This window comes from Meleagris gallopavo, chromosome 35 (genome assembly GCF_905368555.1).
Source record: "Meleagris gallopavo chromosome 35, MGAL_WU_HG_1.1, whole genome shotgun sequence".
NCBI classification, from domain to species: domain Eukaryota; kingdom Metazoa; phylum Chordata; class Aves; order Galliformes; family Phasianidae; genus Meleagris; species Meleagris gallopavo.
In genome coordinates, this window is record NC_139439.1 from 778 (window position 1) to 25,653 (window position 24,876).

The 24,876-nt window shown below is 53.8% G+C and overlaps 1 protein-coding gene across 5 annotated transcripts; it reads right to left on the minus strand.

Annotated features, from left to right (window-relative positions):
* Positions 1–660: 660 nt before the first annotated feature.
* On the minus strand, positions 661–22,091 carry LOC146542040 (uncharacterized). 5 transcript variants are annotated; one of them, XM_085215033.1, is made up of 12 exons: positions 21,506–22,091; positions 21,358–21,418; positions 21,212–21,254; positions 21,034–21,114; positions 20,528–20,557; positions 20,219–20,426; positions 6,397–6,482; positions 4,528–4,613; positions 3,085–3,288; positions 2,773–2,964; positions 1,939–2,649; positions 661–1,183 (listed from the first exon to the last, which is right to left on the minus strand). In XM_085215033.1, exons 2-10 carry the CDS (start codon positions 21,414–21,416, stop codon positions 2,949–2,951), a joined length of 813 nt encoding a protein of 270 aa, XP_085071159.1. In that variant the 5' UTR covers positions 21,417–21,418; positions 21,506–22,091; the 3' UTR covers positions 661–1,183; positions 1,939–2,649; positions 2,773–2,948. The 5 variants fall into 5 exon arrangements, 1 of the variants encoding a protein (XP_085071159.1); XR_014880761.1 differs by lacking the exons at positions 2,773–2,964; positions 3,085–3,288; positions 4,528–4,613; ... (5 more) ...; positions 21,358–21,418; positions 21,506–22,091 and adding exons at positions 9,004–9,595; positions 9,680–9,874; positions 10,219–10,362; positions 14,842–15,049; positions 15,152–15,341 and having other exon boundaries at positions 835–1,183; XR_014880760.1 differs by lacking the exons at positions 2,773–2,964; positions 3,085–3,288; positions 4,528–4,613; ... (5 more) ...; positions 21,358–21,418; positions 21,506–22,091 and adding exons at positions 9,004–9,595; positions 9,680–9,874; positions 10,219–10,328; positions 14,842–15,049; positions 15,152–15,339 and having other exon boundaries at positions 837–1,183.
* Between the last annotated feature and the right edge of the window lie 2,785 nt (positions 22,092–24,876).

Consider the following 24,876-nt stretch of genomic DNA (forward strand, 5'->3'; position numbering starts at 1 on the left):
AGGGGAGGTAAAAGGGGAAAGGGGAGGAAAAAAGAAAGGGACAAAAAAAGGAATGGGAATGGAAAGGGAAAGGGGTGGGAAAATGAGGAGAAAAGGGAGAGAAAAGGGGAGGGAAAAGAGAGAAAAGGAGCGGGAAAAAGGAAAGACAGAGGAAATAAAAGGGCACTAAAGGGGTGGGTAATGGGAGAGAAAAAGGCGGAAAAGGGGAGGGGAAAAGGCGAGAAATGGGCCGAAAAAGGAGAGAATGGGGAGGAAAAAGGTGGGAAAGGGGAAAAAAATGGGAAAAGGGCCGGAAAGAGGCGGGAAAGGGCAGTGAAAAAGAAGGGAAAGGAGAGAGAAAGGGGTGGGAAAGGGGAGAAAAAAGGTGGGAAAAAGGTGGGAAAAAGACAAAAAAGGAAGGGAAGAAAGCAGTAAGAAGTCGGGAAAGGGGAGGGAAAAAGGCAGGGAAAAAGAAGGGAAAGAGGAAAAAAAAAGGGGAGAAACGGGGGGGAGAAACGGGGGGGAGAAACGGGGGGAGAAACGGGGGGAGAAACGGGGGGGAGAAACGGGGGGGAGAAACGGGGGGGAGAAACGGGGGGGAGAAACGGGGGGGAGAAACGGGGGGGAGAAACGGGGGGGAGAAACGGGGGGGAGAAACGGGGGGGAGAAACGGGGGGGAGAAAAAAGGAGAAAAAAAGAAGAGAGGAGAAAAGGACGGGGGAAAGGTGGGGAGGAAAAAGAGGAGAAGAAGTCGGAGAAGGGACAGGAAAAAGATGGGTAGGAAAGGGAAGGGAAAAAACAATGGGAAAAAGGCGGGAGCAAAAAGGCGGGAGCAAAAAGGCGGGAGCAAAAAGGCGGGAGCAAAAAGGACAAATGCGGGATCGGGGTGGGAAAGGGGAGGAAAAAGGGGGGAAAGGGGGCGGGAAAGGGACCCTGAGCCCAGGACAAGGAAAGCGGAGCCGCCTTCCGGTAGGGACAGCGGTGTCACTCACTGCTCTCCAAGGATCAGCGCCCAGCCAACGCAGCAACTCAGGGGGGCCCAGAAGGCCAACAGCATCTGGCGCTGGACTCGGCACATCTGGAAGGAGGGAAGAGATCCTCATGTCTGCTCATGTCCACACCTTTCCGAGGAACAGCACACGTTCAACGCGGGAACTCGGGCAGCCCAAAACGCCTCCAGCATCTGGTGGGGGAGGCGCCAATCCTAGAAAGGAAGAAGAAAGCTTCACATGCAGGACTGAACAACATCGCGCAGAAAGGATTACTGGTGAATCGAGAAACCCCAAGTCATGGACAGCACTCAGCACTGGGGAGACCTGAAGATGGGGAAAGGAAGAACACCCAGTGAAAGCAACGTGAGCACGAGGGACATCCGACACCAAGCCCAGAGCACCTCAGCGAGCGTGTTCAACAGGACACGTCAGGGATCAACGTACCTCGGCACAGAGACTAAGCGTTGGATATTGGCATCCACCTCCGGCTGCGGTTTCCTGCTGCTTCCACCAAGAGCCTGGCTAAAGTCCTGGCACCGCTCGCGACGGCCGCAGTTCCACGCTGCAAGCGTTTGGGCACAGGACAACGAACGCAGAGACCACCGTCCGGTAGGGACAGCGGTGTCACTTACCCCGCTCCAGGGATCAGGGCACAGCCAACGCAGCAACTCAGGGGGGGCCACAAGGCCAACAGCATCTGGTGGAGGACTGGGCACATCTTGAAGGACTGAAGAGATCTTCGTGTCTAATAACGTCCACACCTTACCAAGGAACAGGACACGTTCAACTCGGGAACTCAGGCAGCCCAAAACGCCTACAGAATGTGATGGTGGAGGCGCCAATCCTAGAAAGAAAGAAGAAAGCTTCACATACAGCACTGAACAACATCGCGGAAAAAAGAATACTAGTGAATCGAGAAACCCCAAGTCATGGACAGCACTCAGCACAAGCCTGTTTGGGAGCCTACCTCTTCTTTGGGCATCACACGTGGTCAGAAGGGTGCATTTGGATCCAGGAAACTCCAACGAAGCGCCAACGGGCAACAGGGAAGAAAGAGAAGAAGAACAGATCAAAAGGGAAGAAAATGCTGTTGAATCCAAACAGAAAAGAAGACGACATTGGGACATGGCTCTGACATACCATCAGCACTGGGGAGACCTGAAGATGGGGAAAGGAAAAGCACCCAGTGAAAGCAACGTGAGCACGAGGGACATCCGACACCAAGCCCAGAGCACCTCAGCGAGCGTGTTCAACAGGACACGTCAGGGATCAACGTACCTCGGCACAGAGACTAAGCGTTGGATATTGGCATCCACCTCCGGCTGCGGTTTCCTGCTGTGTCCACAAAGACATTGCCTGAAATACTGACACCACTCACGAGGGCCACACTTCCACGCTGCAAGCGTTTGGGCACAGGACAACGAAAGCAGAGACCGCCTTCCGGTAGGGACACCAATGTCACTTACCCCGCTCCAAGGATCAGGGCACAGCCAACGCAGCAACTCAGGGGGGCCCAGAAGGCCAACAGCATCTGGCAGTGGACTCGGCAAATATAGAAGGAATGAAGATACCTTCATGTCCAATAAGGTCCACGCCTTTCCGAAGAACTGGACACGTTCAGTGTAGGAACATGGGCAGCCCAAAATGGCTACCGCATCTGGTGGTGCAGACGCCAATCCTAGAAAGAAAGAAGAAACCTTCACATACAGCACTGAACAACGTCACGTGGAAAAGAATTCTGGTGAATTGAGAAACCCCAACTCATGGACAGCACTCAGCACAAGCCTGTTTGGGAGCCTACCTCTTCTTTGGGCATCACACGTGGTCAGAAGGGTGCATTTGGATCCAGGAAACTCCAACGAAGCGCCAACGGGCAACATGGAAAAAAAAAGAAGAAAAACAGATCAAAAGGGTAGAAAACGCTGCTGAATCCAAACAGAAAAGAAGACGACGTTGGCACATGGCACTGACATTCCATCAGCACTGGGGAGACCTGAAGATGGGGAAAGGAAGAACACCCAGTGAAAGCAACGTGAGCACGAGGGACATCCGACACCAAGCCCAGAGCACCTCAGCGAGCGTGTTCAACAGGACACGGCAGGGATCAACGTACCTCGGCACAGAGACTAAGCGTTGGATATTGGCATCCACCTCCGGCTGCGGTTCCCTGCTGCTTCCACCACGAGCCTGGCTGAAGGTGTGGAAGGAGTCGAGAAAGCTTGACGTCAGCAAGAAGCAGAGTTCCTTCCTCACCCAGCTGCTCCAACATCCAGGTTTTCTCTTCCCTTCTAGGATCGCAGGCTCCAGCAGCAGATGCCTTGCGAGAGAGAAAGAGGAAAGCTTCCCATGCGGGGCTGAACAACAGGGGATGGAAAGAAAAAGATGGGGAAAAGATGGGAAAGGAGCGGGAAAAAGACGGGAAAGGGGCAGAAATGGGGCGGGAAAGGGGAGGGAAATGTGAAGGAAAAAGGTGGGAAAGGAAAGGGGGGGGGAATGTTGGAAAACAGGTGAGAAAAAGGCAGGAAAAAGGCGGGAAAGGAGAAGAAAAAAGAGGGGGAAGAGGGGGAAAGGGAAAAGGGTGGGGAGGGGGAAAAGGGGGGGGAAGAAGGGAAGGGGAGACAAGGAGAGGGAAAAGGGGAAGAAGAAAAGGGGACGGGGGAGGAAAAGGGGAAAAAGGGGGCGGAAGAGAAGAGGGGAATGGAGAACGGGGCCAGAAATGGGGAGCTGGGGGGAAAAGGGGAAAGGGGCAAAAGGGGAGGAGGAAGGGGAAAGGGTCCAAAAGGCTGGGGAGGCAAATGGGAATTGGGACAGGGAGGGAGAGGGGAGGAAATGGGGCTGGGGAGGGGATGGGGGAGGGAAAAGGGGAAATGAGGGCGGGGGGTGGAGAAGAAAGGGGGACGGGGGGCATGAAGGGAGAGTAGAGAAGGAAAGGGGGGGAGAAAGGGGGGAGGAAGGGATGGGAGGCAAAAAAGGGCTGAGGGAGGAGAAAGGAATTGAAGTGGGCCAAGAAGGGGCCGAGGGAGGGAAAGGAAAAGGGGATGGGAGGCAAAGAGGACGAGGGACAAATAGGGGATGGGGGTAGAAAAGGGAATTGGAGTGAGAGGCAAAAAAGACAAAAAGGGGAACAAAAAGGGGAACAAAAAGGGGAACAAAAAGGGGAACAAAAAGGGGAACAAAAAGGGGAACAAAAAGGGGAACAAAAAGGGGAACAAAAAGGGGAACAAAAAGGGGAACAAAAAGGGGAACAAAAAGGGGGAAAGGCGGGGAAAAAATGTGAAAGGGGGGGAAAGAAGGCGGGAAAAATAACAAAGAAAGAAGAGAAAAAAAAAGGGAGGACAAAAAAAATGATGTAAAGAAAAAGCTAAAAAAAACAGGAGGAACAAAAAGGCGGGAACAAAAAAGGCGGGAACAAAAAAGGCGGGAACAAAAAAGGACAAATGCAGGAACATGGTTGGGAATGGGAGGAAAAAGGGGGGAAAGGGGGCGGGAAAGGGACCCTGAGCCCAGGACAAGGAAAGCGGAGCCGCCTTCCGGTAGGGACAGCGGTGTCACTCACTGCTCTCCAAGGATCAGCGCCCAGCCAACGCAGCAACTCAGGGGGGCCCAGAAGGACAACAGCATCTGGCGCTGGACTCGGCACATCTGGAAGGAGGGAAGAGATCCTCATGTCTGGAAACGGGGAGAGGGACGGGAGGAAAGGTGAGGAGAGCAGAAATGGAGAGAGAAAAGTCAAAAGGAAAGAAGGAATGGGATGGGAAAGAGATGAGAAGAACAGGAAATGGAAGCGGGAAAGGAAGGAAGGAGGAAGGAAAAGGAGAAAGAAGCGAAAAAGGAATAAAGGTGAAAAAGGCTGGAATGGAAGTGAGAAAGAAGGAGAATCAGAGAGAGAAAGAAGAAGGGGAGGAAGAACTGAAATAGGAAGCGGAAAGGAGGGAGAACCAGGATGGGGAAACGGGGGGGAAACGGGGGGGAAACGGGGGGGAAACGGGGGGGAAACGGGGGGGAAACGGGGGGGAAACGGGGGGGAAACGGGGGGGAAACGGGGGGGAAACGGGGGGGAAACGGGGGGGAAACCAAGGGGCAAATCAAGGGGCAAATCAAGGGGCAAGGATGGAAAGGGAAAGGAGCAAGAAAAGGGGGAGAAAAAAGGGGGAGAAAACAGGAGGGAGATGAAGACATGAGTGGGGAATAAAGGCGGGAAAGGGGAGGTAAAAGGGGAAAGGGGAGGAAAAAAGAAAGACAAAAAAAGGAATGGGAATGGAAAGGGAAAGGGGTGGGAAAATGAGGAGAAAAGGAAGAGAAAAGGGGAGGGAAAAGAGAGAAAAGGAGCGGGAAAAAGGAAAGACAGAGGAAATAAAAGGGCACTAAAGGGGTGGGTAATGGGAGAGAAAAAGGCGGAAAAGGGGAGGGGAAAAGGCGAGAAATGGGCCGAAAAAGGAGAGAATGGGGAGGAAAAAGGTGGGAAAGGGGAAAAAAATGGGAAAAGGGCCGGAAAGAGGCGGGAAAGGGCAGTGAAAAAGAAGGGAAAGGAGAGAGAAAGGGGTGGGAAAGGGGAGAAAAAAGGTGGGAAAAAGGTGGGAAAAAGACAAAAAAGGAAGGGAAGAAAGCAGTAAGAAGTCGGGAAAGGGGAGGGAAAAAGGCAGGGAAAAAGAAGGGAAAGAGGAAAAAAAAAGGGGAGAAACGGGGGGGAGAAACGGGGGGGAGAAACGGGGGGGAGAAACGGGGGGGAGAAACGGGGGGGAGAAACGGGGGGGAGAAACGGGGGGGAGAAACGGGGGGGAGAAACGGGGGGGAGAAACGGGGGGGAGAAACGGGGGGGAGAAACGGGGGGGAGAAACGGGGGGGAGAAACGGGGGGGAGAAAAAAGGAGAAAAAAAGAAGAGAGGAGAAAAGGACGGGGGAAAGGTGGGGAGGAAAAAGAGGAGAAGAAGTCGGAGAAGGGACAGGAAAAAGATGGGTAGGAAAGGGAAGGGAAAAAACAATGGGAAAAAGGCGGGAGCAAAAAGGCGGGAGCAAAAAGGCGGGAGCACAAAGGCGGGAGCACAAAGGCGGGAGCACAAAGGCGGGAGCACAAAGGCGGGAGCACAAAGGCGGGAGCACAAAGGCGGGAGCACAAAGGCGGGAGCACAAAGGCGGGAGCACAAAGGCGGGAGCACAAAGGCGGGAGCACAAAGGCGGGAGCACAAAGGCGGGAGCACAAAGGCGGGAGCACAAAGGCGGGAGCACAAAGGCGGGAGCACAAAGGCGGGAGCACAAAGGCGGGAGCACAAAGGCGGGAGCACAAAGGCGGGAAAGAGAAGGGACAAATGCGGGATCGGGGTGGGAAAGGGGAGGAAAAAGGGGGGAAAGGGGGCGGGAAAGGGACCCTGAGCCCAGGACAAGGAAAGCGGAGCCGCCTTCCGGTAGGGACAGCGGTGTCACTCACTGCTCTCCAAGGATCAGCGCCCAGCCAACGCAGCAACTCAGGGGGGCCCAGAAGGCCAACAGCATCTGGCGCTGGACTCGGCACATCTGGAAGGAGGGAAGAGATCCTCATGTCTGCTCATGTCCACACCTTTCCGAGGAACAGCACACGTTCTACGCGGGAACTCGGGCAGCCCAAAACGCCTCCAGCATCTGGTGGGGGAGGCGCCCATCCTAGAAAGTAAGAAGGAAGTTTCACATGCAGTACGGAACAACATCGCGCAGAAAGGATTACTGGTCAATCGAGAAACCCCAAGTCATGGACAGCACTCAGCACAAGCCTGTTTGGGAGCCTACCTCTTCTTTTGGCATCACACGTGGTCAGAAGGGTGCATTTGGATCCGGGAAACTCCAACGAAGTGCCAACGGGCAACATGGAAAAAAGAGAAGGAAAACAGATCAAAAGGGCAGAAAACGCTGTTGAACCCAAACGGAAAAGAAGACGACATTGGCACATGGCACTGACATTCCATCAGCACTGGGGAGACCTGAAGATGGGGAAAGGAAGAACACCCAGTGAAAGCAACGTGAGCACGAGGGACATCAGACACCAAGCCCAGAGCACCTCAGCGAGCGTGTTCAACAGAACACGGCAGGGATCAACGTACCTCGGCACAGAGACTAAGCGTTGGATATTGGCATCCACCTCCGGCTGCGGTTTCCTGCTGCTTCCACCAAGAGCCTGGCTAAAGTCCTGGCACCGCTCCCGACGGCCGCAGTTCCACGCTGCAAGCGTTTGGGCACAGGACAACGAACGCAGAGACCACTCTCCAGTAGGGACAGCGGTGTCACTTACCCCGCTCCAGGGATCAGGGCACAGCCAACGCAGCAACTCAGGGGGGGCCACAAGGCCAACAGCATCTGGTGGAGGACTGGGCACATCTTGAAGGACTGAAGAGATCTTCGTGTCTAATAACGTCCACACCTTACCAAGGAACAGCACACGTTCAACTCGGGAACTCGGGCAGCCCAAAACACCTACAGAATGTGATGGTGGAGGCGCCAATCCTAGAAAGAAAGAAGAAAGCTTCACATACAGCACTGAACAACATCGCGGAAAAAAGAATACTAGTGAATCGAGAAACCCCAAGTCATGGACAGCACTCAGCACAAGCCTGTTTGGGAGCCTACCTCTTCTTTGGGCATCACACGTGGTCAGAAGGGTGCATTTGGATCCAGGAAACTCCAACGAAGCGCCAACGGGCAACAGGGAAGAAAGAGAAGAAGAACAGATCAAAAGGGCAGAAAACGAAAAGACGACGACGTTGGCACATGGCACTGACATTCCATCAGCACTGGGGAGACCTGAAGATGGGGAAAGGAAAAGCACCCAGTGAAAGCAACGTGAGCACGAGGGACATCCGACACCAAGCCCAGAGCACCTCAGCGAGCGTGTTCAACAGGACACGGCAGGGATCAACGTACCTCGGCACAGAGACTAAGCGTTGGATATTGGCATCCACCTCCGGCTGCGGTTTCCTGCTGCTTCCACCAAGAGCCTGGCTAAAGTCCTGGCACCGCTCGCGAGGGCCGCAGTGCCACGCTGCAAGCGTTTGGGCACAGGACAACGAACGCAGAGACCACCGTCCGGTAGGGACAGCAGTGTCACTTACCCCGCTCCAGGGATCAGGGCACAGCCAACACAGCAACTCAGGGGGGGCCACAAGGCCAACAGCATCTGGTGAGGACTGGGCACATCTTGAAGGACTGAAGAGATCTTCGTGTCTAATAACGTCCACACCTTACCGAGGAACAGGACACGTTCAACTCGGGAACTCGGGCAGCCCAAAACGCCTACAGAATGTGATGGTGGAGGCGCCAATCCTAGAAAGAAAGAAGAAAGCTTCACATGCAGGACTGAACAACGTCGCGCAAAAAAGAATACTAGTGAATCGAGAAAAAACAAATCATGGACAGCACTCAGCACTGCGGAGACCTGAAGATGGGGAAAGGAAAAGCACCCGGTGAAAGCAACGTGAGCACGAGGGACATCCGACACCAAGCCCAGAGCACCTCAGCGAGCGTGTTCAACAGGACACGTCAGGGATCAACGTACCTCGGCACAGAGACTAAGCGTTGGATATTGGCATCCACCTCCGGCTGCGGTTTCCTGCTGTGTCCACAAAGACATTGCCTGAAGTACTGACACCACTCGCAAGGGCCACACTTCCACGCTGCAAGCGTTTGGGCACAGGACAACAAACGCAGAGACCGCCTTCCGGTAGGGACAGCGGTGTCACTTATCCCGCTCCAAGGATCTGAGCACAGCCAATGCAGCAACTCAGGGGGGCCCAGAAGCATCTGGTGAGGACTGGGCACATCTTGAAGGAGTGAAGAGATCTTCATGTCTAATAACGTCCACACCTTACCAAGGAACAGGACACGTTCAACTCGGGAACTCGGGCAGCCCAAAACGCCTACAGAATGTGATGGGGAGGCGCCAATCCTAGAAAGAAAGAAGAAAGCTTCACATATGGTACTCAACACCGTGGATTAGAAACGAACCGCGGTAACTCTAAAAACCCCAAGTCATGGACAGCACTCAGCACAAGCCTGTTTGGGAGCCTACCTCTTCTTTGGGCATCACACGTGGTCAGAAGTCTGCATTTGGATCCAGGAAAATCCAACGAAGCACCAACGGCTAACACAGAAGTAAAAATGAATTTGGAGGAAAACGTGACGAGGGAGGGAGAAAATGGAGACGAAGCAGGAAACAGGGATTGGGACGCAATTGATGGATATACCGATGTTATGCTTTATCAGGAAGCTAAGCTATAACGTTATTACACCAAAGCAGGAAACAGAAAGGATAGATAGACTGACCCGTGACCTGGGCTCGCAAGCACAACTCCAATAGAGTGGATCTCCAGAAGATATCCTTCCACACTGGCAGTCAGTTCTTAAATGGATCTAGGAGAGATGGAGCCAGGCTCCGCCCCTTCCTGCAGCAGAGGTCAATTGCCTTCACCTGTGCTCCCATGACTGATTCTTTGCTTGCCTCAGCTGTTCCATACAGCCACCAATCCCAGACAACATGCAGAAGAGCCAAAAAGCTCTCTGGGAAATCCAGAGCTTGCCTGCCAAGCGCGTCGTTGTCCACCAAAGTCTTTCTTGGAGACCTCAGGCCACGTCTTGGAAAAAGAATCGGGATCCTGAACCTTCTGCCAAACACAAAACAACAAGCCAACAGCTCAGCATGGAGCAGAACGCCAAGAACTCGGTCCTTCCCAAAGCTCAGCGCTCACCCAACCCCAGTGACACTGGAAACCCGGGCAGAGATGCGAGCCCTGCGATTGCCAGCCCTTCAACGAGCTCAGCCCTGGATGCGGCTCCTCCCAGTCAGCTGCCGCTGTCTGCCGCCGAGTCCCGCTTATAGGCTGTCAGAAAAGGTCTTTCCGCGGTGTCTGCTGCCACCTCGTGGCCATTCCGCGGAACTGCAGCTGTCAGCCGCTGAGGAAGTTACGTCAGTTGGAAAGAGACGAAGCAAAACAAGCAAAGCTTCTCTACACCCAGCAAACCTCTGCTGATTGCTTCGGAATATCTGTAAATAACTAAATCAATAATTCAGTCATCAGCACATCGATTTTGTCTTTTGTTTGGTTGGTTTTTTTTTTTTTTGGCCAGCATCGGAGGTGATGGCAAAGCTGGCATCAATAGGACAGGTGTGCGCAGCGCAGCCAAGGATGGCGAGGAACGATTGACAGTCGCTACCGTGGCAAAACAACCGCAAGGCAAAGCAGTCGAGTGGCAGCAAAAAAAGCCACAGCGGTACCAACTTCCGTACCTGGCCGCACCACTCTCAGATCCCATCCGGGGCTCCCGAGCCTTGGAAACATCCACTGCCATCTCGGTTGTGACACGGAGCCGTTTGGCGGCGCTCCTTCCTGGAACGTTCTGTTCCGGAGCACAACTCAAAGCTCCGGAGGAACTAGTATGGAGCGGGAAAGGGGGGAGGGAAAGGGGGGGGGAAAGGGGGAGGGAAAGGGGGAGGGAAAGGGGGGAGGGAAAGGGGGGGAAAGGCAGGAAAAAAGCGGGGAAAGGGAGAAAAAAAAGGGACAAAAAGGGGTGGAAGGAAAGGGAAAGAAGTGGGAAGAAGGAGAAAAAGGAGGAAAAACAGGAGAAAAAAGAGGAAAAGGGGGAAACAGAAAGGGGCAAAAAGGGCAAGAAAGGGGCAAGAAAGGGGCCAAGAAAGGGGCCAAGAAAGGGGCCAAGAAAGGGGCCAAGAAAGGGGCCAAGAAAGGGGCCAAGAAAGGGGCCAAGAAAGGGGCCAAGAAAGGGCAAGAAAGGGGCAAGAAAGGGGCAAGAAAGAGGGGCCAAGAAAGGGGCCAAGAAAGGGGCCAAGAAAGGGGCCAAGAAAGGGGCCAAGAAAGGGGCCAAGAAAGGGGCCAAGAAAGGGGCCAAGAAAGGGGCCAAGAAAGGGGCCAAGAAAGGGGCCAAGAAAGGGGCCAAGAAAGGGGCCAAGAAAGGGGCCAAGAAAGGGGCCAAGAAAGGGGCCAAGAAAGGGGCCAAGAAAGGGGCCAAGAAAGGGGCCAAGAAAGGGGCCAAGAAAGGGGCCAAGAAAGGGGCCAAGAAAGGGGCCAAGAAAGGGGAGAAAGGGGCCAAGAAAGGGGAGAAAGGGGCCAAGAAAGGGGAGAAGAGGAAAAGGGAGAGAAAGGGGAAGAAAGAAAAGGAGGAAAAGGAAAAGGAGGAAAGAAAAGGAGGAAAAGAAAAGGGGAGGAAAAGAAAGAGGGGAAAGAAAAGGAGGAAAAGAAAAGGAGGAAAAGAAAAGGAGGAAAAGAAAAGGAGGAAAAGAAAAGGAGGAAAAGAAAAGGAGGAAAAGAAAAGGAGGAAAAGAAAAGGAGGAAAAGAAAAGGAGGAAAAGAAAAGGAGGAAAAGAAAAGGAGGAAAAGAAAAGGAGGAGGAAAGAAAAGGAGGAGGAAAGAAAAGGAGGAGGAAAGAAAAGGAGGAAAAGAAAAGGAGGGGGAAAAGAAAAGGAGGAAAAGAAAAGGAGGAAAAGAAAAGGAGGGGAAAAGAAAAGGAGGAAAAGAAAAGGAGGAAAAGAAAAGGAGGAAAAGAAAAGGAGGAAAGAAAAGGAGAAAAGAAAGGAGGAAAAGAAAAGGAGGAAAAGAAAAGGAGGAAAAGAAAAGGAGGAAAAGAAAAGGAAAAAAGGAAGGGAAAAGAAAAGGAGGAAAAGAAAAAGGAGGAAAAGAAAAGGAGGAAAAGAAAAGGAAGAATAAAGAGTAGAAAAGAAAAAGATGGGGAAAGGCGGGGGGAAAAAGAGGGGAAAAAGTCGGGGAAGGGGCAGAAAAAAGATGGGTGGGAAAGGGAAGGGAAAAACAATGGGAAAAAGGCGGGAGCCAAAAAGGCGGGAGCCAAAAAGGCGGGAGCCAAAAAGGCGGGAGCCAAAAAGGCGGGAGCCAAAAAGGCGGGAGCCAAAAAGGCGGGAAAGAGAAGGGAGAAATGCGGGATCGGGATGGGAAAGGGGAGGAAAAAGGGGGGAAAGGGGGCGGGAAAGGGACCCTGAGCCCAGGACAAGGAAAGCGGAGCCGCCTTCTGGTAGGGACAGCAGTGTCACTCACTGCTCTCCAAGGATCAGCGCCCAGCCAACGCAGCAACTCAGGGGGGCCCAGAAGGCCAACAGCATCTGGCCGTGCACTCAGGCCGAGGCAGCAAACGGGGAGCGGGACGGGAGGAAATGGGGACTTGGGAAGAAATGGCAGCACAACAGGCCTTGGAAGCTGAGGGAGCGGGGGTCCAGCGTGCCCCTGTCCAATGAATGGATGTAGCCGTGTTCTGGTAGAACAGGAAGCTGAGCTCGAATGTGATTCCACCAAAGCAGGACGCAGAAAGGAGCGAGAGACTGAGCCGTAAGCTGGGCTCGCAAGGCAAACTCCAGCAGAGTGGATCTCCAGAAGAGATCCTTCCCCACTGGCAGTCAGCTCTTCAATGGGTCTAGGAGAGGTGGAGCGGGAGGGGGGAGGGTTAGGGCCTGAGAAATCAAAGCAAATGGCAAAGAAATGGAGAGAGAAAAGGCAAAAGGAAAGGAGGAGTGGGATGGGGATGAGATGAGAGCAACAGGAAAAGGAAGCGGAGGAGGAAGGAAGGAGGAAGGAAAAGGAAGAAAGAGGAAAAGGAAGAAAGAGGAAAAGGAAGAAAGAGGAAAAGGAAGAAAGAGGAAAAGGAAGAAAGAGGAAAAGGAAGAAAGAGGAAAAGGAAGAAAGAGGAAAAGGAAGAAAGAGGAAAAGGAAGAAAGAGGAAAAGGAAGAAAGAGGAAAAGGGCTTGAATGGAAGTGAGAAAGGAGAATCAGAGAAAGAAGAAGGAGAAGAAAAATGGAAAGGAGGGAGAAAAAGAATGGGAAAAAGGAGGAGAGGAGGAGGAGGAGAGTGAGAAAGAAGAGGGAGAGTGAACAAATGGCTGGGGATAAAAGAGGAAAAAGAACTGAAAGGACAAGAGGGAGGAAACAGGAATTGGGGTGAGAGGAAATGGGGACAGGGTGGGAAATGTAGGGGGAGGGGGAGGGAAGGAGGCAAAAAAGGGTTGTGAAGGGAAAGGAAAAGGGGGGGGAGAAAGGCAGGAACTGGGAGGGAAATGGGGGGAGAAAAGGCAGGAAATGGGAGGGACAAGGTAAGGGGAGATAAAAGGGGTGAGAATGGAGGGGGAAAGAGGGGAGAAAAGGGGAAAGGGACGAGGAAAGGGGAGGGAAAAAGGGAAAAGGGGAAAAGTAGGGTGGGAAAAGCGTGGGAAAAGGAAGAGGGAAGGAGACAGGACAGAGGAGGGGAGCGGGGGGAAAAGGGAAGGGGAAAAAGGGACGGGGAGGAAAAAGGCGGGAATTGGGACAGGGAGGGAGAGGGGAGGAAATGGGGATGGGGAGAGGAGGTGGGAGGGAAAAGGGGAAATGAGGACGGGGGGGGCATGAAGGGAGACTAGGTAAGGAAATGAGGAGAAAGGGAGAAGAAAGGAGGGAAAATGGGGGGAGAAGGGAATTGGGATGGGAGGAAACAGGAAATGAAAGGGGTGCAAACGAGGCTGAGGGACGAAAATGGAATTGGGCTGGGGAAATTAGAGGACGATGGAGGAAAGGTGGACTGAAATGGGAGGAAAAGGGGACTGGGATGAAATATCAGGAAAACTGGCTTTGAAAGCTGGCCAGCATCGGAGGTGATGGAAAAGCTGGCATCAATAGGACAGGCAGAATCCTTCAGTAGGAGCTGAACTCCATTCCAGAGACAGGGCAGCTAACAAGGCTGGTTGGAGAAAGAGCCCCAGGAAAAGGGGAAAAAAGGGATGGGGGGGATGGAATTGGGATGGGAGAAAGAGGAGGAGGGGGGGGGAAAGGGGGAAAGGAGACGAGGGGGGGAAAACGGAATTGGGAGTGAAAGGGGGGGGAGGGGCCTCGATAAATAAAGGAAAATGTGAACAAATGGAGAGAGAAACGTCACAAGGAAAGAAGGAATGGGAAAGAGATGAGAAGAACAGGAAATGGAAGCGGGAAAGGAAGGAAGGAGGAAGGAAAAGGAGAAAGAAGAGAAAAAGGAATAAAGGTGAAAAAGGCTGGAATGGAAGTGAGAAAGAAGGAGAATCCAAGAGAGAATGAAGAAGGGGAGGAAGAACTGAAATGGGAAGCGGAAAGGAGGGAGAACCAGGATGGGGAAACAGCGGGGAAACGGTGGAAAGGGGAGGGGAAAAAGAAAGGGGCAAATAAAGGGGCTACTATGGAAAAGGGGGAGAAGAGAAACGGGGGAGAAGAGAAACGGGGGAGAAGAGAAACGGGGGAGAAGAGAAACGGGGGAGAAGAGAAACGGGGGAGAAGAGAAACGGGGGAGAAGAGAAACGGGGGAGAAGAGAAACGGGGGAGAAGAGAAACGGGGGAGAAGAGAAACGGGGGAGAAGAGAAACGGGGGAGAAGAGAAACGGGGGAGAAGAGAAACGGGGGAGAAGAGAAACGGGGGAGAAGAGAAACGGGGGAGAAGAGAAACGGGGGAGAAGAGAAACGGGGGAGAAGAGAAACGGGGGAGAAGAGAAACGGGGGAGAAGAGAAACGGGGGAGAAGAGAAACGGGGGAGAAGAGAAACGGGGGAGAAGAGAAAAGGGGGAGAAGAGAAAAGGGGGAGAAGAGAAAAGGGGGAGAAGAGAAAAGGGGGAGAAGAGAAAAGGGGGAGAAGAGAAAAGGGGGAGAAGAGAAAAGGGGGAGAAGAGAAAAGGGGGAATAAAGAAGAGAGGAGAAAAAGACGGGGGAAAGGCGAGGGGAAAAAGGGAAAAAGTCGGGGAAGGGGCAGGAAAAAGATGGGTGGGAAAGGGAAGGGAAAAAACAATGGGAAAAAGGCGGGAGGCAAAATAGGCGGGAGCCAAAAAGGCGGGAGCAAAAAGGCCAAAGGCGGGAATGGGGCGAGAAATGGGAGGGAATGCCCCGTGCTGAAGAGGCCTCACCTGGAGCGCTGCGTCCATAGGAAGAGTCCTGAGGGCAGAAGAGACATGGAGCCGTTGGAGCACATCCAGAGGCCGGCCCCAAAACACCAAGAAGCCAAGGATCCAACAGCTCTCCTCCAAGGCCAGGCTGAGAGCTGGGGCTGTTCAGCGCGGAGGAGCCAAGGCTCCCAGGTGAGCTGCTAACAGCCTTTCCATACCTAAAGGGGAGCTGGAGGAAAGAAGGAGGGAAAACTTGGGTTAGATGGAAGGAAAACATCTTTGACAGCAGGGGACCGGGGGAAAGAGTTTTTAAATGGAGGGAGGCACACACCAGAACGGCCCCAGAAAGCCTTCCGTCTGTCTGCAAAACACAACGAGAGCCAAAGAGACGCGGAACGTCATGGAAACACGTGCCCTTAAACAACAACACTCAGCAGGGGTGGAATGAATGCGTGGCACAGGGGACACAGAGGGGACGTGGGCAGAGGACGCAGGGAGGACACAAAGACACGAGCGGGACGCGAGGACACAGAGGGGACGTGGAGGGGGACGCACAAGGGGACGTGTCATAAAACGGGCCGGGACAACGTGGTAAACAGACAAACCCAGTTTGGAGTCCCAGGGTGGAGATTCCGCAACCAGAACCAAAAGGCGGGAAAAGGGGCGGGAAAAAGACGGGAAAGGGGGGGGGGAAAGAAGGGAAAGGGGGGAAAAGGGGTGAGAAAGGTGAGAGAAAAAGGGTGGGAAAGAGAAGGGGAAAAAGGGGGGAAAGGGGCGGGAAAAGGGCAGAAAAAAAGGAAGGAAAAGGGCAGAACACAGGTGGGAAAAGGGCGGAAAAAGGAGATAAAGGGAAGGAATAAAATCCTGGGAAACGGGAGGGAACGGGTGGGAAAAAAGGAGGGAAAGAAACGGGGGGAAAAAAAAACGGGGGAGAAAAAAACGGGGGGAGAAAAAAAACGGGGGGAGAAAAAAAACGGGGGGGAAAAAAAAAAAGGGGGGGAAAAAAAAACCCAAAAAAAAAAAAGGGGGGGGGGGAAAAAGGGGGGGGGGGGGAACCCCCAAAAAAAAAAAGGGAAATGGGGAACGGGGGGAAAGGGGGTTTAAAAAAAAAAGGGGGGGAAAGGGGCCCCGGGGGGAAAAAGAAAAAGGAAAAATTTTAAAAAATTTTTTTGGGGGGGGGGGGTTTTAAAAATTTTTTTTTGGGGTTTTGGGGGGAAAAAACCCCGGGGAAAGGGGGGGAAAAAACCAAATTTTTAAAAAAAGGGGAAAAAGGGGGGGAAAAAAGGGGGAAAAAAACCCGGGAAACCCCCAAAAAGGGGGGGGGAAAGGGGGGCCAAAAAAAAAAGGGGGAAGGAAAACCCGGGGGGGAAAAAGGGGGAAAGGGGGGGGGCAAAAGGGGGGGGGGAAAAAAGGGGGGGGGGGGAAAAAAAAAAGGGGAAGGGGTGTAAATTTGGGGGGGGAAAAAAAAAAAAAGGGAAAAAAAAGGGGGGAAAAAAAAGGAAAAAAGGGGAAAAGGGGGGAAAGGGGGGGGAAAAAAAGGGGGAAAGGGGGGAAAAAAGGGGGGAAAAAAAAGGGGGAAAAAAAAAAAAAAAAAAGGGGGGGGGGGGGGAAAAAAAAAAGGGAAAAAAGGGGGGAAAAAAAGGGGGGAAAAAGGGGGGGGGGGAAAAAGGGGGGGGAAAAAGGGGGGGGGAAAAAAAGGGGGGAAAAAGGGGGGAAAAAGGGGGAAAAAAGGGGGGGAAAAAAACAAAAAAGGGGGGAAAAAAAAAAGGGGGAAAAAAAGGGGAAAAAGGGGGAAAAAGGGGGAAAAAAAAAAAAGGAAAGGAAAGGGGGGGGAAAGGGGGAAAAAAAGGGAAAAAAAAAAAAAAAAGGGGGAAAAGGGGGGGGAAAAAAAGGGGGGAAAATTGGGGAAAAAAAAAAAAAGGGGGGGAAAAAAAAAGGGGGGGGAAAAAAAAAAAAAGGGGAAAAAAAAAAAAGGGGGGAAAAAAAAAAAAGGGGAAAAAAAAAGGGGGGAAAAAGGGGGGGGGAAAAAAAAAGGGGGGGGGAAAAAAAAAAAGAAAGGGGGGAAAAAGGGGGCCCCGGGGGGGGGGGGGGAAAAAAAAGGGAAAAGGGGGGAAAAAAAAAAGGGGGGGGGGGAAAAAAAGGGGGAAAAAAAGGGGGAAAAAAGGGGGGGGGAAAAAAAGGGGGGGGGCCGGGGGGGGGGAAAAAAAGGGGGAAAAAAGGGGAGAAAAGGGGGGGAAAGGGGAAAAAAGAAAAGGGGGAAAAAGGGGGAAAAAAAAAAGGGGGGAAAAAAAGGGGGAAAAAAGGGGGGGGGAAAAAGGGGGGAAAAAAGGGGGAGAAAAAAAAAAGGGGGGAAAAAAAAGGGGGGAAAAAGGGGGGGGAAAAAAAAAAAAGGGGGAAAAAAAGGGGGGAAAGGGGGGGGGGGGGGGGGGAAAGGGGGGAAAAAAAATTTGGGGGGGGAAAAAAGGGGAAAACCCCAAAAAGGGGGGAAAAAAAGGGGGAAAAAAGGGGCCCAAAAAAAGGGGGGGAAAGGGGGGGAAAGGGGGGGCCAAAAAAAGGGAAAGGGGGAACCCCAAAAAAAAAAGGGGGGGGAAAAAAGGGGGGGGAAAAAAAGGGGGTTTTTGGGAAAAAACCCAAAAAAGGGGGGGGAAAAAAAAGGGGGAAAAAAGGGGGGGGAAAAAGGGGGGACCCCTTTTTTAAAAAAGGGGAAAATTTTGGGGGGGGGGGTTTTTGGGGGGGGCCCCCCGGGGGTTTTGGGGGGGGGGTTTGGGGGGGGGGGGGGGAAAAGGGGGGGGGGTTTTCCCCGGGGGCCCGGGGGAAAAACCCCCCCCAGGCCCCGTTCCCGGGGCCGGGGCCCCCCTTTTTTGCCCGGGGGGGGGCCCCCGGGGGGTTCCCCTTTTTAAAAAGGGGGGGGAAAAAAAAGGGGGGGGGGGAAAAGGGGAAAATTTTAAAAGGGGGGGGGGGGGTTTTTGGGGGGGGAAAAAGGGGGGGGGTTAAGGGGGCCCGGGGAAAATTTTTTGGGGGGGGGGGGGGGGGCCCGGGGGCCCCAAAAAAGGGGGGGGCCCCCCGGAAACCCGGGGGGAAAAGGGGGGGGGGGAAACCCCCCCCCGGGGGGGGAAAAGGGGGGGGGGGAGGGGGCCCGGGTTTTCCCCCCCCCCCGGGGGGGGGGGGCCGAACCCCCCTTTTTTCCCCCGGCCCCCCGGTTCCCGGGGGGGGCCCCCCCTTCCCAACCCCCGGTTTTGGGGGTTAACCCCCCGGGGGGAAAAAAGGGGGGGAAAAAAAAAAAAAAAGGGGGAAAATGGGGGGGGGGGGGCCCCCCAAAAAAAAGGGGAGGGGCCCCCTTTCCGGGGGGAAATTTGGGGGGAAAAAAAAGGGGTTTCCCGGGAAAAAAAGGAAAAAAAACCCCAAGGGCCCGGGCCCAAAAAAAAGGGGGGCCCGGGGGAAAAAAAGGGGGTTTTCCCCCCCTCCCGGGGGGGGGGGGGGGCCCCCCAAGGGGGGAAAAAAAACCCCTTTTTAAAAAACCCCCCCGGGGGGGGGCCCCCCCCGGGGGCCCCCCCCCCCGGCCCCTTGGGGGGGGGAAAAAGGGGGGGGTTTCCCCTTTAAGGGGGGGGGGCCCCCAAAAAAAGGGGGGGGGGGGGGTGGGGGGGGGGGGAAAAAAAAAAGGGGAAAGAAAAAGGGGAAAGAAAAAGGGGGAAAGAAAAAGGGGGAAAGGAAACGGGGGAAAGGAAACGGGGGAAAGAAAACGGGGGAAAGAAAACGGGGGAAAGAAAACGGGGGAAAGAAAACGGGGGAAAGAAAACGGGGGAAAGAAAAAGGGGGAAAGAAAAAGGGGGAAAGAAAAAGGGGGAAAGAAAAAGGGGGAAAGAAAAAGGGGGAAAGAAAAAGGGGGAAAGAAAAAGGGGGAAAGAAAAAGGGGGAAAGAAAAAGGGGGAAAGAAAAAGGGGAAAGAAAAAGGGGAAAGAAAAAGGGGGAAAATAGGAGACAAAGGGAAGAGAAAGTGGCAGGAAAAGGGAGAAAAACGGTGGGAGAAGTGTGGGGAAAAAAGCAAGAAAGGGGCTGGAAAAGTTGGAAAAACGGAGAGAAAGGGGAGGGAAGAAAGCAGTAAAAAGTCAGGAAAGGGAAGGAAAAAAGGATATAAAATGGAAAAAAAAAGCTGGAAAAGCACAAGAAAAAGACAGGGAAAGAGGGGAAAGAAAAAGCAAAAAAAGAGGGGAAAGTGTAGGGAGAAAAGGAAGTGAAAAAGAGGAGGAAAAAAGGAAGAGGAGGAAAAAACGGGGGGGAGGAAAAAGACGGGAAAGGGGCAGGAAAAGGGAGGAAAAAAAGGTGGGAAAAAGGATGGAAACGGGAGGGAAAAAGAAAGGGACAAAAAAAGGGGTGGGAATGGAAAGGGAAAGAAGTGGGAAAGGGAGAAAAAAGGAGAAAAAAACAGGAGAGAAGGTGGGGACAAGGCGGGTACAAAGAAAGGGGCTACGATGGAAAGGGAAAAGAGTGGGAAAAGGGGGAGAAGAGAAAAGGGGGAGAAGAGAAAAGGGGGAGAAGAGAAAAGGGGGAGAAGAGAAAAGGGGGAGAAGAGAAAAGGGGGAGAAGAGAAAAGGGGGAGAAGAGAAAAGGGGAGAAGAGAAAAGGGGGAGAAGAGAAAAGGGGGAGAAGAGAAAAGGGGGAGAAGAGAAAAGGGGGAGAAGAGAAAAGGGGGAGAAGAGAAAAGGGGGAGAAGAGAAAAGGGGGAGAAGAGAAAAGGGGGAGAAGAGAAAAGGGGAGAAGAGAAAAGGGGGAGAAGAGAAAAGGGGGAGAAGAGAAAAGGGGGAGAAGAGAAAAGGGGGAGAAGAGAAAAGGGGGAGAAAGAAAAAGGGGAGAAGAGAAAAGGGGGAGAAGAGAAAAGGGGGAGAAGAGAAAAGGGGAGAAGAGAAAAGGGGGAGAAGAGAAAAGGGGAGAAGAGAAAAGGGGGAGAAGAGAAAAGGGGGAGAAGAGAAAAGGGGGGGAAGAGAAAAGGGGGAGAAGAGAAAAGGGGGAGAAGAGAAAAGGGGGAAGAGAAAAGGGGAGAAGAGAAAAGGGGGAGAAGAGAAAAGGGGGAGAAGAGAAAAGGGGGAGAAGAGAAAAGGGGAGAAGAGAAAAGGGGGAGAAGAGAAAAGGGGGAGAAGAGAAAAGGGGGAATAAAGAAGAGAGGAGAAAAAGACGGGGGAAAGGCGAGGGGAAAAAGGGAAAAAGTCGGGGAAGGGGCAGGAAAAAGATGGGTGGGAAAGGGAAGGGAAAAAACAATGGGAAAAAGGCGGGAGGCAAAAAGGCGGGAGCCAAAAAGGCGGGAGCCAAAAAGGCGGGAGCCAAAAAGGCGGGAGCCAAAAAGGCCAAAGGCGGGAATGGGGCGAGAAATGGGAGGCAATGCCCCGTGCTGAAGAGGCCTCACCTGGAGCGCTGCGTCCATAGGAAGAGTCCTGAGGGCAGAAGAGACACGGAGCCGTTGGAGCACATCCAGAGGCCGGCCCCAAAACACCAAGAAGCCAAGGATCCAACAGCTCTCCTCCAAGGCCAGGCTGAGAGCTGGGGCTGTTCAGCGCGGAGGAGCCAAGGCTCCCAGGTGAGCTGCTAACAGCCTTTCCATACCTAAAGGGGAGCTGGAGGAAAGAAGGAGGGAAAACTCGGGTTAGATGGAAGGAAACCATCTTTGACAGCGGGGGACCGGGGGAAAGGGTTTGAAATGGAGGGAGGCACACACCAGAGCGGCCCCAGAAAGCCTTCCGTCTGTCTGCAAAACACAACGAGAGCCAAAGAGACGCGGAACGTCATGGAAACACGTGCCCTTAAACAACAACACTCAGCAGGGGTGGAATGAATGCGTGGCACAGGGGACACAGAGGGGACGTGGGCAGAGGACGCAGGGAGGACACAAAGACACGAGCGGGACGCGAGGACACAGAGGGGACGTGGAGGGGGACGCACAGGGGACGTGTCATAAAACGGGCCGGGACAACGTGGTAGCAGACAAACCCAGTTTGGAGTCCCAGGGTGGAGATTCCGCAACGAGAACCATGAAAGAGGGAACAGAGACTTCACGGGAAGGCACTGAGCTGAACAAGAGCAGCAAAGGAAACCTGGAGAACACAGAATCCCTTGATTCTGTGAAAAAGGGCACCCGCTGCAGACACAGCTACTGTAAACCAGCTTAGGAGCCCCACAGAAAGGCACGGATCAGAACCCTGCAAGAAAGAAAGAATCACTCACCTCTTTCCAAGAGCCAGAGCTCACCCAGCAATCCACAGGAGGCATCTCCAGGAGGAAACCTGGCCTCTGGGGCTGCCAGCCCTTAAATGAGGGGAGGGAGGGGTGGAGCCAGGCTCAGCCCCATCTGGTCCCACACGTGCACCGCTTCCACCTGTGCTTGCAGGGCTGCACCCCTCACCAGCTGCTCCATCACTGCTTCAGGCCGCCATCTCAGAGTTCCCCTAAAAGCATGAAGGAGAAAAAAAAAAAGAAAAAAAAAGGAATGAGCGGCAGCCAATGGGGTCTGCCTGTCTGGTTAAGGGCGAGGGGGTTTCATCAACGGACCAGCTGGGATGGCCCACATACTCGGATTCCAGTCTGTCCTCAGTGGCAATCGGTGACATTTCTAACAAACAGGGGAGCACAGGTTTCAGTACCGAAATCTCAGCAAGATGCTGAGAAGCTGCGTGTGCAGCAAAAGGGCTGAGATTACCGGTGTGAACGGAGCGAGTGCTGCCTGCCAAACTGCCGGGCTCAGCCTACGGCTCCCCGGTGAGAAACGCGCGTCATCTACTCGCACCGCAATTAAAGCCCATGGTGAAATCATTTTAGGGTCTGGTGTCCTCGGTGGGTGAACCCGGCACCTGCCTGTGCGGCAGCGTGTGGCCTTTCGGCTCAGACCTCAGTCCCGAGCCCCAGAGAAACAGGGAGGTGATGGTGACGCTCCAGGGCGAGGAGCTGCTGTTGGTCCTCACGCAGCTTGGAGTTTGTTATCCATACAGAATGCTGTACTCGTTGATTTTTTTAAATCAGTGACAGGATGCGGTCTGATCCAACGCCTTTGAAAAGCGTGCTTTAAGGATCATCAGCTGAGAAGAGCAGCAGAACAGGGGGCCGTTGCAGGGGGAAGGCGTGGGGAAGGAAGGGAGGAAAGAAAGGAGAAAGCCTGAAAAAGGAATGGGGAAGGCACGGGGCGAAGGGAGGGGGCAAGACATAGGGGAACGAAGGGGGAAGGACAGCATAGCTGCAGAGCAGCCTAAAAAGCAGCAACAAGCTCTGGGGGGACTGCAGAGTGCCAGATCTGCACTGGGTGTGTGCGCATGCTGTCATCACCTGCTTGGGGCGGGTCAGGCTTGTTGTCACTTCCGAGCTCCCACAGCGGGAAGAGCTCGAGCAACTGGTGCAGTCGCTGCAGACCTGCGGGACGGGGGAGCGCTTGGTAAGGACAGCCCTGCAGCCCTCAGCCGGACCAACTCCCTCCGCGTGCCCAGGCTGTGAGCTGTGCAGCCGTGCCTGGCCGCGCTGCTCCAGCTCGGAGCCCGCTGCCTGCAGCTGCACCTTTGCTTCCTTCCCTCCTGCCCAGAGCCTCCAGGCTGCTCCCACGCTCCCCTGCCCACCCCCAAAACGCCAGAGAAGACATCTGGCGGCAGGCTGGAGGAATCCCAGCACCCCGTTTTCCGTCTGCCTGCAGCTCTCTCCTCCTCTGCTGCGCAGGGCTCCAGCCTGCCACACGGGAATGGCCGGGGGGAAAGGGAGTGCTGGCAGGAGCGACTGCTGCAGCTGGCTGGGGAGGGTCTGAGGACCCCGAGCCCTTGTGGGCAATCTGTCCGGCTGCAGGAGGACCGGGGAAGGGCAGATGAAAAGCTGCAGCTGAGCCAGATGCACCCGCACAGCTCTCGGGCCATCTTGCCAATGGCAGCTGTGACGCAGCTGTGATCTTTTCTGTGCAGGGGAATTCATTTTTTCCGTCTGTAAATCTAGGTGGAGAACGGCAGTTTTGGTTCACCTTTGTGGAAACACTGTAGTGGTCCACACTAATCTCAAAACAGCAACTTTGTGCTGTGACTGCCTGTGTAGACCTGCTAGGGCCTAAAACTACCCGTTTGATGGCATAAAAAAGAATAAGAAGCCAAAAATGAAACCCGCAATTGAAGAAAGGCTCTTGGATAAAAATACATTGAAGTATAAACAAGACAGAGGCTGAGCGAACATTAATACAGCCCTGCGCTTTCTGCCAACGGGCTTTAATTTCGTCATCATTAAATTTGCCGGGCTGTTGCATTTTGGTATGCGAACATTTGGAAAAAATGAAACAGATGCTGCCAAAAAGGAAACAAACAAACAAACTTACTTTTTTTTGCAGCTATCTATAAGCACTTAGCACAGCTCTCCTGGGTTTGGAGTAACTTCGTCATTTCCTCCACAACTCCTCCACTTCTAACCTCGTGTTCTTCCCCTGCCATCCCGCGACACACAGAGAGCGGATCTCCAGGGACTGCGCCGCGGGTCCCCGCCAATCCCGTCAGACACGTTCTTTCCGCGGTCTCCGCTGCCACCTCGTGGCCACAGCGCAAAACTGCTGCTGTCTGCCGCCGAGTCTCGCTTTTAAGCTGCCAGACACGTTCTTTCCGCGGTCTCTGCTGCCACCTCGTGGTCATTGTACGGAACTGCCGCTGTCTGCCGCCGAGTCCCGCCAGCAGCACAACGCGTGCGCGTACAAATGCGGAAGTGCCGTTCTAAGCGCTCAGCGCAGCGAATCCGCCGCTCTCTATGGTGATCAGTCCTCCAGCTAATAACGTGTCCGAACGCCGGTACAGCACTGCGCATGCCCAAGCGACGGCACCGCACTACGCATGCGTCACGATCAGCACCCAATTGCGCATGCCCGAGCGTCGGCACGTCACCGCGCATGCCCAAGCTTCCGCAATGCACTGCGCATGCGACCCGGATCAGTATCCAATTGCGCATGCCCGAGCGACGACAGCGCACTACGCATGCGTCACGATCAGTACCGAACCGCGCATGCCCGAGCGTCAAACGTACAAGGCCGCAATTCCACCGATTCGCCACGAAGGGGCACCAGAGACCGCGAAAACAGCAAGAACGACGAGACGGATGCGGAGCCGCGTCCAAGATCAGCATCCAACTGCACATGGCCGAGCGACGACAGCGCAGTACGCATGCGCCACGATCAGCACCGAACTGCGCATGCCCGAGCCTCCTCACCGCACTGCGCATGCTCTAGCGACGGCACCGCACTGCGCATGCGTCATGATCGGCACCCAACTGCGCATGCCCGAGCTTCGGCACAGCACTGCTCATGCCCGAGCTCCAGCACCGCACTGCGCATGCGTCACGATCAGCCCCCAACTGCGCATGCCCGAGCTCCGGCACCGCACTGCGCATGCGTCCCGATTAGCACCCAACTGCGCATGCCCGAGCTCCGGCACCGCACTGCGCATGCGCCACCACGATCAGCATCTAACTGCGCATGCCCGAGCGTCAAACGCATATGGCCGCTATTCCACCGATTCGCCACGAGGTGGCTCCGGACACCGCAGAAACAGCAAGAACGACGAGACGGACGCGGAGCCGCGCCGCAGCTTCTTGCTCTCCGTTCTCTCTTCGTCGTGAGGGCAGACGAAAACGCAGTTAGGTTGGGTTTGTGGGAGGAGCAAGTTACGTCAATTGGAAAAAGACCAAGAAAACCAAAGAAAGCTTCTCACACCCAGCAAACCTCTGCTAACTGCTTAACAGTATCTATACTTAAGTCATTAAATAAATAAGTAATCATCAAGTTTAGTTTGTCGTTTTTCTTTAACAGACATTCAACTTCAGGGAAAAAAGAACACAATACTACTAACAACTTGCGTACCTGACCACACCACTCTCAGATCCCATCCGGATCGCCCAAGCGTTGTAAACATCCACTGCGATATCAGTTCTGACACAGAGCCATTTGCCGGCAGTCCTTCCACTCACAACCCGTGCCGGGATCTGCCGCGGGGCGTTCTGACCGCGGGCACCACGGCTGAGCTGTTTTAACAACAGTTGAAGAAGAATCGATATGAAATGTGAGGTACG

Bases quoted from the DNA above. Each gene is read 5' to 3' on its own strand.
- LOC146542040 (XM_085215033.1), bottom strand. From the start codon at position 21,416: ATGTCACCGATTGCCACTGAGGACAGACTGGAATCCGAGTATGTGGGC. The intron at 4,614-6,396 runs GTGAGTGACACC...CCCTCCTTCCAG, and splicing joins GCGCTGATCCTTGGAGAGCA to ATGTGCCGAGTCCAGCGCCA. The intron at 3,289-4,527 runs GTGAGTGACACC...CTCTCTCGCAAG, and splicing joins GCGCTGATCCTTGGAGAGCA to GCATCTGCTGCTGGAGCCTG.